At 41.5% G+C, this 14,451-nt stretch overlaps 1 protein-coding gene across 1 annotated transcript in view; it reads right to left on the bottom strand.

The window, feature by feature from the left end:
• Positions 1-14,451, bottom strand: part of eprs1 (glutamyl-prolyl-tRNA synthetase 1) — an 88,025-nt gene that overhangs the window by 58,803 nt on the left and 14,771 nt on the right. Inside the window, exons 9-12 of the mRNA XM_014209991.2 lie at positions 10,706-10,877; positions 9,539-9,772; positions 9,178-9,262; positions 7,471-7,530 (exon numbers count right to left, since the gene is read on the bottom strand). Coding sequence (XP_014065466.2) covers positions 7,471-7,530; positions 9,178-9,262; positions 9,539-9,772; positions 10,706-10,877 — 551 coding nt within the window. The remainder of the gene's footprint in view (positions 1-7,470; positions 7,531-9,177; positions 9,263-9,538; positions 9,773-10,705; positions 10,878-14,451) is intronic.

Here is a 14,451-nt window from a genome sequence, read left to right as displayed (position 1 = left end):
TTGAATTTACCACAGGTGGACTCCAATCAAGTTGTAGAAACATCTGAAGAATGATCAATGGAAACAGGATGTACCTGAGCTCAATTTCAAGTCTCATAGCAAAGGGTCTGAATACTTACATAAATAAGGTAACCGTTTTTTTTAAATAATATTTTCTCTGTATACATCAATGATGTCGCTCTTGCTGCTGGTGATTCTCTGATCCACCTCTATGCAGACGACACCATTCTGTATACTTCTGGCCCTTCTTTGGACACTGTTAACCTGTTAGGGCTAGGGGGCAGTATTTACACAGCCGGATAAAAAAACGTACCCGATTTAATCTGGTTATTACTACTGCCCAGAAACTAGAATATGCATATAAGTATTGGCTTTGGATAGAAAACACCCTAAAGTTTCTAAAACTGTTTGAATGGTGTCTGAGTATAACAGAACTCATATGGCAGGCAAAAACCTGAGAAGATTCTGTACAGGAAGTGCCCTCTCTGACCATTCCTTGGGCTTCTTGACTCTTTTTATTGAAAACTTAGGATCTTTGCTGTAACGTGACACTTCCTACGGCTCCCATAGGCTCTCAGAACACGGGAAAAAGCTGAATGATGTCGAGGAAGCCCCTGGCTGAAAAACATGAGTGTAGATTTGGATAGAAAACACCCTCAAGTTTCTAAAACTGTTTGAATGGTGTCTGTGAGTATAACAGAACTCATATGGCAGGCCAAAACCTGAGAAGATTCCATACAGGAAGTGCCCTGCCTGACAACTTGTCGTCCTTCTGTAGCATCTCTATCGGAAATACAGCATCTGTGCTGTAACGTGACATTTTCTAAGGCTTCCATTGGCTCTCAGAAGGCACCAGAAAGTGTAATGGGGTGTCTGCAGTCTCTGGGCTAAGAACAGCAGGAGTATTTGTTAGTGGTCAGGCTGGGAACAGTGACACTGGAGATGCGCGTCCAGGAGACTACTCCATTTTTTTCTTTCAGCCTTTGAATGAATACAACGTCGCCCGGTTGGAATATTATCGCTATTTTACGAGAAAAATAGCATAAAAATTGATTTTAAACAGCGTTTGACATGCTTCTAAGTACGGTAATGGAATATTTGTTTAAAAAATGTATCGAAATGCGCTCGCGCGTCACCCTTCGGATTGTGACCTGAACGCACGAACAAAACGGAGGTATTTGGATATAACTATGGATTATTTGGAACAAAAACAACATTTGTTGTTGAAGTAGAAGTCCTGGGAGTGCATTCTGACGAAGAACAGCAAAGGTAATCCAATTTTTCTTATAGTAAATCTGAGTTTGGTGAGGGCCAAACTTGGTGGGTGTCAAATTAGCTTGCCATGATGGCCGGGCTATCTACTCAGAATATTGCAAAATGTGCTTTCGCCGAAAAGCTATTTTAAACTTTGACACCGCAATTGCATAAAGGAGTTCTGTATTTATAATTCTTAAAATAATTGTTATGTTTTTTGTCAACGTTAATCATGAGTAATTTAGTAAATTCACCGTAAGTTTGCGGTAGGTATGCTAGTTCTGAACATTACATGCTAATGTAAAAAGCTGGTTTTTGATATAAATATGAACTTGATTGAACAAAACATGCATGTATTGTATAACATAATGTCCTAGGAGTGTCATCTGATGAAGATCATCAAAGGTTAGTGCTGCATTTAGCTGTGGTTTTGGTTTTTGTGACATATATGCTTGCTTTGAAAATGGCTGAGTGATTATTTTTGGCAGGGTACTCTCCTGACATAATCTAATGTTTTGCTTTCGCTGTAAAGCCTTTTTGAAATCGGACAATGTGGTTAGATTAACGAGAGTCTTGTCTTTAACCTCTATGGGCTAGGTGGGATGCTTGCTTCCCACCTACTCAACAGCCAGTGTAATCCCGTGGCGCGATATTCAAATACCTCAAAAATGCAAAAACTTCAATTTTTTTAAACATATGACTATTTCACACCATTTTAAAGACAAGACTCTCGTTAATCTAACCACACTGTCCGATTTCAAAAAGGCTTTACAACGAAAGCAAAACATTAGATTATGTCAGCAGAGTACCCAGCCAGAAATAATCAGACACCCATTTTTCAAGCTAGCATTAAATGTCACATAAACCCAAACCACAGCTAAATGCAGCACTAACCTTTGATGATCTTCATCAGAGCTAAATGCAGCACTAACCTTTGATGATCTTCATCAGATGACAACCCTAGGACATTATGTTATACAATACATGCATGTTTTGTTCAATCAATTTTTATGCCATTTTTCTCGTAAAAAAGCGATAATATTCCGACCGGGAAATCGTTTTTTATTACAAAGAGAGTGAAAGTAAAAGCATGCTATCCCCTCATGCACGAGCCTCAGTCTAATGGCCCTCTGATAGAGCACTTGCCAAACGCGCTAATGTGTTTCAGCCTGGGGATGGAATTACATCGTTCAGCTTTTTCCCGCCTCCTGAGAGCCCATGGGAGCCGTAGGAAGTGTCACGTCATGCCAGAGATCCCCTGTATTTGTTAGAGATGATCAAGGAGGGCAAGAAATTGTCAGACAGGCCACTTCCTGTACGGAATCTTCTCAGGTTTTGGCCTGCCAAATGAGTTCTGTTATACTCACAGACACCATTCAAACAGTTTTAGAAACTTTAGGGTGTTTTCTATCCAAAGCCAATAATTATATGCATATTCTAGTTACTGGGCAGGAGTAGTAACCAGATTAAATCGGGTACGTTTTTTATCCGGCCGTGCAAATACTGCCCCCTAGCCCCAACAGGTTAAAATGGTGTAAAATAGTTGATTGTTTGAGAAAATTGAATTGTGGTATTTTAGTTGGTTTTGTATTTCGCGCCATGGGATGCCATTGGCTGTTGGCTAGGTGTTCCGCAGGCGGAACGTCTGTCCTGAACAGGTTAACAAACTATAGTTTTGGCAAGTCGGTTAGGACATCTACTTCATGCATGACAAAAGAAATTTTCCCAACAATTGTTTACAGACAGATTATTTCAGTCAAAATTCACTGTATCACAATTCCAGTGAGTCAGAAGTTTACATACAATAAATTGACTGTGCCTTTAAACAGCTTGGAAAATTCCAGAAAATGTCATGGCTTTAGAAGCTTCTGATAGGCTAATTGACATCATTTGAGTCAATTGGAGGTGTACCTGTGGATGTATTTCAAGGCCTACCTTCAAACTCAGTGCCTCTTTGCTTGACATCATGGGAGAATCAAAGGAAATCAGCCTAGACCTCAGAAAAAAAATTGTAGACCTCCACAAGTCTGGTTCATCCAAACGCCTGAATGTACCATGTTCATCTGTACAAACAATAGTATGCAAGTATAAACACCATGGGACCACCCTGCCGTCATACCACTCAGGAAGGAGCGTTCTGTCTCCTAGAGGTGAATGTACTTTGGTGCGAAAAGTGCAAATCAATCTCAGAACAACAGCAAAGGACCTTGAGAAGATGCTGGAGGAAACAGGTACAAAAGTATTTATATCCACAGTAAAACGAGTCCTATATCGACATAACCTGAAAGGCCGCTCAGCAAGGAAGAAGCCACTGCTCCAAAACGGCCACAAAAAAGCCAGACTACGGTTTGCAACTGCACATGGGGACAAAGATCGTACTTTTTGGATTAATGTCCTCTGGTCTGATGAAACAAAAATAGAACTGTTAGGCCATAATGACCATCGTTATGTTTAGAGGAAAAAGGGGGAGACTTGCAAGCCAAAGAACACCATCCCAACTGTGAAGCACGGGGGTGACAGTATCATGCTGTGGGGGAGCTTTGCTGCAGGAGGGACTGGTGCACTTCACAAAATAGATGGCATCATGAGGCAGGGAAAATTTTGTGGATATATTGAAGCAACATCTCAAGACATCAGTCAGGAAGTTAAAGCTTGGTTGCAAATGGGTCTTCCAAATGGACAATGACCCCAAGCAAACTTCCAAAGTTGTGGCAAAATGGCTTAAGGACAGCAAAGTCAAGGTATTTGAGTGGCCATCACAAAGCCCTGACCTCAATCCTATAGAAAATTTGTGGGCAGAACTGAAAAAGTGTGTGCAAGCAAGGAGGCCTACAAACCGGACTCAGTTACACCAGCTCTGTCAGGAGGAATGGGCCAAAATTCACCCAACTTATTGTGGCAAGCTTGTGGAAGGCTATCTGAAACATTTGACCCAAGTTACACAATTTAAAGGCAATGCTACCAAATACTAATTGAGTGTATGTACACTTCTGAACCATTGGGAATGTGATGAAAGAAATTAAAGCTGAAATAAATAATTCACTCTACTATTATTGACATTTCACATTCTTAAAATAAAGTGGTGATCCTAACTGACCTAAGACAGGGAATTTTTACTGGGATTAAATGTCAGGAATTGTGAAAAACTGAGTTTAAATGTATTTGGCTAAATTGTATGTAAACTTCCAACTTCAACTCTGTCTGTCTGTCTGTCTGTCTGTCTGTCTGTCTGTCTGTCTGTCTGTCTGTCTGTCTGTATTTTAAAAATGACTGATACAAAAGGCAATACAGTAACACTTGACATCAAGTTCTTACACGTGTAGTAACTTTGCGATTATTACAAAAGCAATGTTGTTACATAGGACTTTGGAAATTGCATAATATTGAGTTATTATATATCAGCGGAATAAGTCACTATTCCGCTTTACAAAAACTACGCAAGTAAGATACAATTACCAAAGTACTACGTAACATGCTAATAAAATATTGTTTAAAGTAATTAGTTGTAATAAGACATGAACAACAACAGTAAAGTAAAATGTTACAGAGAACGCTGCTAACAGCAACAATTTGATGTGATTTATTAGGATCCCCATTAGCCGACGCCAATGGAGACAGCTAGACTTACTGGGGTCCGACAGACATTATAGACTAAATACTTTACAACTTACATTCATTTCAAAACACGTGTGTGTGTATGCATCTATCAGTCACACATACATGTCAGTATATACACACAGAATATGGATATTAAGTGTCGAAAAGAAACTAAATACTCCAACACTGCCTTCTTGAATCAACTACAGCCTAGGTAGGTTGAAAATCATGTTAGCTTGTATTCTGAGGAGTGGTGTAAAGAACTTAAGTAAAAATATTTTCAAATAGTACATAAGTAGTTGTTTTGGTTATCTGCACTTTACTATTCATATTTTTGACAACTTTACGTCACTACATTCCTAAAGAAAATAATGTACTTTTTAGTCCATACATTTTCCCTGACACCCAAAAGTACTCGTTACATTTTGAATGTTTAGCAGGCCAGGAAAATGTTCAATTCTTTATACTTTTACTTTATTTTAACAATTATATGTACTTTTGATACTTAACTATATTTAAAACCAAATACCTTTACTCAAGTAATATTTTACTGGGTGACTTTCACTTGAGCCACTATCCCTTTAAAGATGGTATAGTGTGTGTTTGATTCAAGAACACCGCAGTATTTTCAGGTACACTATATCAACAAAAGTATGTAGAAACCCCTTCAAATTAGAGGAATTGGCTATTTCAGCCACACCCTCTGCTGCCAGGTGTATGAAATTGCGCACACAACGACGCAATCGCCATAGAGAAACATTGGCAGTAGAATGGCTTTACTGAAGAGCTCAGTGACTTTTAACATGGCACCGTCATAGGATGCCACCTTTCCAACAAGTCAGTTCATCAAATTTCTGCCCTGGTCAACTGTAAGTGCGGTTATTGTGAAGTGGAAACGTCGAGGAGCAACAACGGCTCAGCCGCGAAGTGGTGGGCCACACAAGTTCACAGAACAGGACCACAGAGCGCTGAAGCACGTAGTCTGTAAAAATTGTCTGTCCTCGGTGGCAACACTCACTACTGAGTTCCAAATTGCCTCCGGAAGCAACATCAGCACAAGAACTGTTCAGCGGGAGCTTCATGAAATGGGTTTCCACACACAAGCCTAAGACCACCATGCGAATGCCAAGGGTCGGGTTTAGTGATGTAAAGCTCGCCACCATTAGACTCTGGAGGAATAATGGTCTGGGGCTGTTTTTCATGGTTCGGGCTAGGCCCCTTCGTTCCATTGAAGGAAAATCTTAAAGCTACAGCATACAATGACATTCTAGATGATTCTGTGCTTCCAATTTTGTTGCAACAGTTTGGGGAAGGCCCTTTCCTGTTTCAGCATGACAATGCCCCCGTGCACAAAGCGAGGTCCATACAAAATGGTTTGTCAAGATCGGTGAGGAAGAACTAACAGCCTAAACAGAGCCCTGACCTCAAAACCGTCGAACACCTTTGGGATAAATTGGAACGCCGACTGCGAGGCAGGCCTAATCGCCCAACATCACTGACTGACCTTACGAATGCTCGTGGATCAATAGTAGCAATTCTCCGCAGCAATGTTCCAACATCTAGTGGAAAGCCTTCCCAGAAGAGTGGAGGCTGTTACAGCAGCAAAGGGGGGACTAACTCCATATTAATGCCCATGATTTTGGAGTGAGATGTTCGACAAGCAGGTGTCCACATACTTTAGGTCATGTTGTGTATCATAAAAGTAGTTGTAGCTGTCAAGCTTTTCAGTGGTATGTTGAAAAGAAATCATAAAGTAGTTTAGTGTCAATACGTATCGGCATAAAATATAATTGGTTTCAGTTGATTTGGTACACCTGGGGCAATGGACATTCAGGATAATGGACATCATCAAAATATTCAGATAGTCATATTTAATCTAAACAATACATTTCTTTCAGAGAGATTGGAATAGTATTTGTGAGATGTGTTCTCTATTCCTATCTTCAACATGCAGTTCCAGACAGAACCCTGCCATTAGTTGAAGGCAGCCTATCCAGTCGTTTCTGAAAAGTAGTCACTTTCTGAGATCTGTATTCAAATATTTGTAAAAAGTAGGTGCTTTCTCAGATCTGTATTCAAATAGTATGGAAAAGCAGTCACTTTCTGAGATCTGTATTCCAATAGTTTTAAAAAGTTGTCATTTTTGGTGCTCTGTATTCAAAATTGTTACTTTCCACAAAGCATAGCTAAAACTATAGTTATCCCAGGTCTGGAGGAACGCAGGGGGGATGGGGGGGGGGAAAGCAAAGTGGGAGAAGAATAGCATAAAACAAAAAGGCAGCAGCCATGCAAGCTGTGAGTAGGCGAGCTATCAGAGGAACGAAGTGTGTGTGTGTGTGTACGCATGTAATAAGCTTCCTTAGGGATATAGTGCATTTGTTTCTGCTCCAACCAATTTAGGCAACCAAACCATTAATAATAGTGTTTAAATATGCCTAAAACCTACAATACCAGTCTTGTCAAATCTACCAGCATGCCACTGATTTTCATATGCGGATTCTTAGACTTGACCTAAAGAGCTTCTCCCATACAGTGGCTTTCAAAGGGGCAGGTTTCAATCAAGATCAGTCCAAATCAGTGTGTAGAGAAAGGGGAAGATCGGAATACATGCATGCATACCTTCTTGTTAAAGGCCCAGATCTTGTCCCATTCCATGTTGACCACAGACCTGGATCCACCCTGGATGAAAGAACAGACGGTTTCAAAGACGCAATCAACAACAAAATAAAAGGAGCAACAGTCTAAAAACATGACAATAAGAGTTCATTACAAAGGTCCAACGCAGCCATTTTTAGCTCATATCAAATCATATCTGTGTAACAATCAAGTACCTTAATGTGATTGTTTTCAATTTAAGTGCTCAAAAATAAACAAAAATAGCTTCTTATAAGAAAGCAATTTCTCAAGTAAGAATTTTGCTAGGACTTTCTGGGAGTGGTGTGAGTGGGGATGGGAAAACTGAAAATTAGCTGTTATTGGCAGAATACTTTGGAACTGTTTCTTATTGGTCTATTAACTAATTTACCGCCTGGTGATGACACCAAGCAGGCCAAAACAGGATGAAATTTCCAGCAGTCTTTTCAAACAGCTCTTACACTAGAATGGCATTATCATAATTTTCACAATTACAGTGTGGAAATATATATAAAACACAGGAATATCACTACACTGGGCCTTATGAGTCTATTGAAGTAACAGAATAAAAAAATCCCCATCAAAATCTGTCAGTTTAAGCTAGTTGTTTTTGCATGGGCTGCATCTCAATCCACCACATACACCTAAGTCGTCCTTCCGCATCCACAGTGGAAGGTGGCAGAGCTACAGCGGTGTTTGCTCGACCATGAGACATCCCGAAAATTCTTCTCACGAAAACATGTGTTACATCCAAACGGTTTGGACTACAAGCCCCATGGGACTCGTCTGAAGTTGGGAGCGCTGATGTGCAAATTTCTGTCTGTAGCGTTCAAACCATTTGGGTTACAAACTAATATGACCCCACCGTGGAAAGGGGACACTCGCGAACATGATGGCGTTCTATGTTTTGCTCTACTTCCCCCATCTGAAGGTAACCCACAAAAATGTATGGAAGTTAAGAGGTTAAAAACTTCTTCCATTTAAGAATGATGGCCACTGTGTTCATGGGGACCTTCAGATCTGTGCCTCGACAGGATCCTGTCTCTGAGCTCTATGGACAATTCCTTCGACCTCATGGCTTGTTTTAGCTCTGACATGCACTTTGTAAACATTTCAAAAACTCTGTTTTCGCTTTGTCATTATGAGGTAAATTATAGTTATTTGAATCAAATGAAAGCATACATTTGTTTTATTAACAAGGAATAATGAGTAGAAAGGTAAGGGAGAAAATAAAAATAAAATATTAAATAAAGAAAATATTATTTTATCAATTATAGAATAAGGCTGTAACGTAACAATGTGGAAAAAGTCAAGGGGTCTGAACACTTCCCGAAAGCACTGTATGTGTCCAGAACAACCAAAATATTTCCTGAGCTTTCTTATATCTCCTCGATATAAGGACAGACACTTCAAAACCTTATTCCCTTTGATACACTATAAATACAAGTATATGGACACCCCATCAAATTAGAGGATTCGGCTATTTCAGCCAAACCCATTGCTGAGAGGTATATAAAATCGAGCACACAGACATGCAATCTCCATGGACAAACATTGGCAGTAGAATGGCCTTACTGGACCTCAGTCACTTTCAATGTAGCACCGTCATAGGATATCACTTTTACTGCCCATGATTTTGGAATGAGATGTTCGACAAGCAGGTATGGTCATGTAGCTTAGAAACACACACACCTGGGCAGCAATGAACTGCTTGAGGCCCTCGACGGTCATTCCTCTGCGCAGGACACCTCTGACAGTCGGGAAGCGGGGGTCATCCCTGAGGCAGAGGGAAAAAAACATTTGATTTGGATCTGGGCTTCAATGAAGAACTAAGATTATTTTACTAACAGGTATCAAAAATCTACTCCATCAGTGCAATGCGAAGTGACCATCTTCTCCAGGTGTTGTGTTCAGCAGGGAAAAAAACAGAATGGTACAAACTGTACTTGTCAAATAAAAACAGATATTCATTTACGGATTGCCAAAAATGTTGCTAAGGTGAGCCGTACTAAACATAACCCTGTCGTATGGAAAGGGTATTAGGTTTACTCACCAGCCGTCGACGTAACCCTGGTCAACAAACCATGTGAGCTTGCGTTTGGAGAGCACCGTGTTGTTGAGGTTGAGCCGGGCATACTCCCAGATGTAGGGCTTGCGCAGGCGCAGTGCATCGATCACCCAGTAGAACTGGTCATCGCGGTCGTGGTACTCCGTGGTGCGGAGCGCGTGGGTCACACCCTCTACGCTGTCCACGATGGGGCAGGCGAAGTCGTACGTGGGGTACACCCTGGGGGGTAAATATAATGTAAACGTGTGAAGCCTGTTATGCGCCTAAGTGAGCTGCTACACAGGACATGCAATAGGGCATGAGTCACGAGTGATACACTCCCATTTTACTAAATGTAACCTGCTGCACTGACCATGTGAACAACGGGGTGCTTTTCGTACGCGAACGTTACACACCCGGTATATCGGCTCTGTTAAAGGAAAGAGACACCCATTTTGATTTTTCTATTGTTTATGTGCATCTCTGGGCGATGTTCTATTGATTCCCGGTGTCATTTCATGTTAATCTGAGCTATAGTCATTCAAGCAGGTAGAAATTCAGCCGGTATTGCGATAAAGCCACTATCACTACTATCTACGGACAATTCCTTCAACCTCATGGCTTGGTTTTTGCTCTGACATGCACTGTCAACTGTGGGACCTTCTATAGACAGGTGTGTGCCTTCCAAAATCATGTCCAATCAATTGAATTTACCACAGGTGGACTCCAATCAAGTTGTAGAAACATCAATGATGATCAATGGAAACAGGATGCACCTGAGCTCAATTTCAAGTCTCATAGCAAAGGGTCTGAATACTTAAGTAAATAATGTATTTCAGTTTTTAATACATCTTCAAAAATGTCTAAACCTCTTTTCACTGTCATTATGGGGTATGGTGTGTAGATAGATGAGGATTTTTTTTATTTTATCCATTTTAGAATAAGGCTGTAATGTAACAAAATGTGGAAAAAGTCAAGGGGTCTGAATACTTTCCGAATGTGTTGTGTAATTATTGTTTATTGATGTGTTCATGCAGGGCCCATCTGCAAACGAAATCATAGTCTCAGCATAACTCCCTGATTATATAAAATAAAACATATCAAAACATTTTAAATAGAGGACTAATTAAATAAATTGCTACATTTTTTCGGTAGCGTGCCATGTCCCCCTACCTGTAGGTGGTGCCAGTTCGGGGGTGGGGGGCATTCTTGCAGCGGTAGAAGGTGGGGTCGCGCATGCAGCCGTTGTTGGAGGCCATGTCAATCTTGGCCCGCATGCAGCAGGTCTGGCCGTACTCCGTGCCCGCCTTCATCTCCTCCCACATCTTTAGGTTCTGCTCCACCGCTGGGGGAGGGGTGGAGAAAGGAAGGAGGGGGAGAGGCATGGGAGAAAGAGGAGAAAGGCGATGAGTAAAGAAGTCATTATCAACTGAATTCCAAATCGATAAGTTGAAGCAAAGCAAATTATTATTAAAAAAGTCTAAAATATTGGTATGGTCTGTTTTTGGATTAAAACAGAATTCACTAGAACACCACGTTTTCTAACCACCCAATTAATTTCAACATCAAAGTGTAAGTACAATTTTAAAGCCTCTGATGAGATCCAACTTTCAAAACAAGTACTTGGCTTGCTAAGAGTCAACTGACAAGCTAGCAAACTACAGCGCTTTCTTACCCCTTGATTTATTCCACATTTTATTATGTTACAGCCTGAATTCAAAACTGATTAAATACAAACAAATTCTCACCACATAATGACAAAGTGAAAACATGTTAAGACATTTTTGCCAAATTATTGAAAATCTCATTTATATAACATTGACACTCCAAATTGAGCTCAGGTGCATCCAATTTCCTTTGATCGTCCTTGAGATGCCATTACAACTTGATATGAGTACACCTGTGGCCAATCCAATTGTTTGGACATGAATTAGAAACACACCAGTCTATATAAAGCACAGGAGGTTGGTGGCACCTTAACTGGGAAGGACGAGCTCATAAACTGAGCAAAAAAAGAAAAGTCCCTTTTTAGGACCCGGTCTTTCAAAGATCATTCGTAAAAATCCAAACAACTTCACAGATCTTCATTGTAAAGGGTTTAAACACCGTTTCCCACGCTTGTTCAATGAACCATAAACAATTAATAAACATGCACCTGTGGAATGGTCGTTAAGACACTAACAGCTTACAGACGGTAGGCAATTAAGGTCACAGTTATGAAAACTTAGTAGAAATGCCTCTAGTGCCCTGACTCTGAAAAACACCAAAAGAAGACACCCAGTGTCCCTGCTTATCTGCGTGAATGTGCCTTAGGCATGCTGCAAGAAGGCATGAGGACTGCAGATGTGGCCAGGGCAATAAATTGCAATGTCCGTACTGTGAGACGCCTAAGACAGCGCTACAGGATGACAGGACGGACAGCCGATCGTCCCCGCAGTGGCAGACCACGTGTAACAACACCTGCACGGGATCGGTACATCCGAACATCACACCTGCGGGACAAGTACAGGATGGCAACAATTTCCCGAGTTACACCAGGGACGCACAATCCCTCCATCAGGGCTCAGACTGTCTGCAATAGGCTGAGAGAGGCTGGACTGAGGGCTTGTAGGCCTGTTGTAAGGCAGGTCCTCACCAGACATCACCAGCAACAACGTCGCCTATGGGCACAAACCCACCGTCGCTGGACCAGACATGACTGGCAAAAAGTGCTCTTCACTGACGAGTCGCGGTTTTGTCTCACCAGGGGTGATGGTCAGATTCGCGTTTATCATCGAAGGAATGAGCGTTACACCGAGACCTGTACTCTGGAGAGGGATCGATTTGGAGGTGGAGGGTCCGCCATGGTCTGGGGCAGTGTGTCACAGCATCATCAGACTGAGCTTGTTGTCATTGCAGGCAATCTCAACGCTGTGCGTTACAGGGAAGACATCCTCCTCCCTCATGTGGTACCCTACCTGCAGGCTCATCCTGACATGACCCTCCAGCATGACAATGCCACCAGCCATACTGCTCGTTCTGTGCGTGATTTCCTGCAAGACAGGAATGTCAGTGTTCTGCCAAGGCCAGCAAAGAGCCTTGATCACGTCTGGGACCTGTTGGATCGGAGGGTGAGGGCTAGGGCCATTCCCCCCAGAAACTTGCCTTGGTGGAAGAGTGGGGTAACATCTCACAGCAAGAACTGGCAAATCTGGTGCAGTCCATGAGGAGGAGTACTGCAGCAGTTAATGCAGCTGGTGGCGACACCAGATACTGATTGTTACTTTTGATTTTGACCCCCCTTTGTTCAGGGACACATTATTCAATTTCTGTTGTCTGTGGAACTTGTTCAGTTTGTCTCAGTTGTTTAATCTTGTTATGTTCATACAAATATTTACACACGTTAAGTTTGCTGGGAAAAAAAACGCTGTTTTCAGTGACAGGACGTTTCTATTTTGCTGAGTTCAGTAATGGCTGGAACTAAACTAATGGAATTTATTCGAACTTGATACCATTCCATTCACTACCAATCCAGCCATTATTATGAGATGTCCTCTCCTCAGCAGCCTACTGTGATATAAAGTTCCCACAGTTAACATTGGATTTCAGAGCAGAAACTATACAATTTACTCCAAGACAGAAGCCACTCCTGAGAAAAAAAAGGCACAGGACAGCACACCTGGAGTTTGCAAAAAGGCATGCCAAAGCCAAGACTAGAATCAGAATGAAAATCTGTGGTAAGACTCAGATTGCTGTTCACCTCCCCTCCCCATCTAATATAACAGAGCTTGAGAAAATCTGCAAGAAAGAATGGGAGAAAACCCCCAAATCCAGATGTGGAAAGCTGATACAGACATACCCAAGACTACTCAAAGCTGTAATCGCCGCCAAAGGTGCTTCTACAAAAAGTATTAACTCGGGGTGTGAATATTTATGTAAATGAGATCTGTATTTCATATAGAATACATTTGCTAAAATTTCGATTTAATCTATTTTGAATTTAGGCTGGTGACAAAATTTGGAATACGTCAAGGTGTATGAATACTTTCTGAAGGCACTATAGCCGTTTAGCTTGCTAGGACACTAACTCGTAGACATATTAAACAGCTAGCGAGCACATTATCCTGCCAAATAACAGACATGTCTTCTACAGTAGGAATTGCATCGCAAAGTGCAGAATGTAAACAGCGCCGTGCTGAAAACGGACCAATTTCAAGGGAGATTTTCTCTGAACATCTTTTGGGCGGCAGGTAGCTTAGCAGTTAAGAGCATAGGGCCAGTAACCGAAAGGTCGCTGGTTCGAATCCCAGAGTCGACGAGGTGAAGAATCTCTCAATGTGTCCTTGAGCAAGGCACTTAACCCTTATTGCTCCTGTAAGTCACTCTGGAAAGGGTCAATAATAGTACAAAACATGTACGCCCAACAGTGTTAGAGAATATTGGACCATTGGCTTTCATACTTTTCGAATTCTCAGCGCAGCGCAAGCAATTTCTTCAACTGTCAACATTCAAATGAACAGAGGACGTGTACCGGAGGGCGTTCGTTGGTGCGTGTTCGGGCTATGAGTCCCCGGCGGATGGTGGTCTCAGAGCCACGTAGCTATGTCACAATGGGACACCGGACTATCGCGTCTCACCGTCTGTGGACTAAGATTTATGCTTAAGAAGGGCTGCTTAATGACTAAAATGAAACATCTGATCAGGGATAACTCTGTTATAACTAGGGATGCACCGATTCGACATTGTTGGCCGATAGCGATATCCAATATTTTCCTTGCCAAAAAAACGAAACAATACTGATACCCAATATTTAAAAAAATGTGCAGCCTTTTAAGCATTCTAGTATAGTTAAATAGTTGGAACACACACACCAAAAAGTTGTTGGCATTTACATATGTCCCCATTACCAGTAAAACAATCAAAACCTATTTTTCTCACTT

Source organism: Salmo salar, chromosome ssa09 (assembly GCF_905237065.1).
Source record: "Salmo salar chromosome ssa09, Ssal_v3.1, whole genome shotgun sequence".
NCBI classification, from domain to species: domain Eukaryota; kingdom Metazoa; phylum Chordata; class Actinopteri; order Salmoniformes; family Salmonidae; genus Salmo; species Salmo salar.
This window is presented reverse-complemented; position numbering and strand designations above follow the sequence as displayed.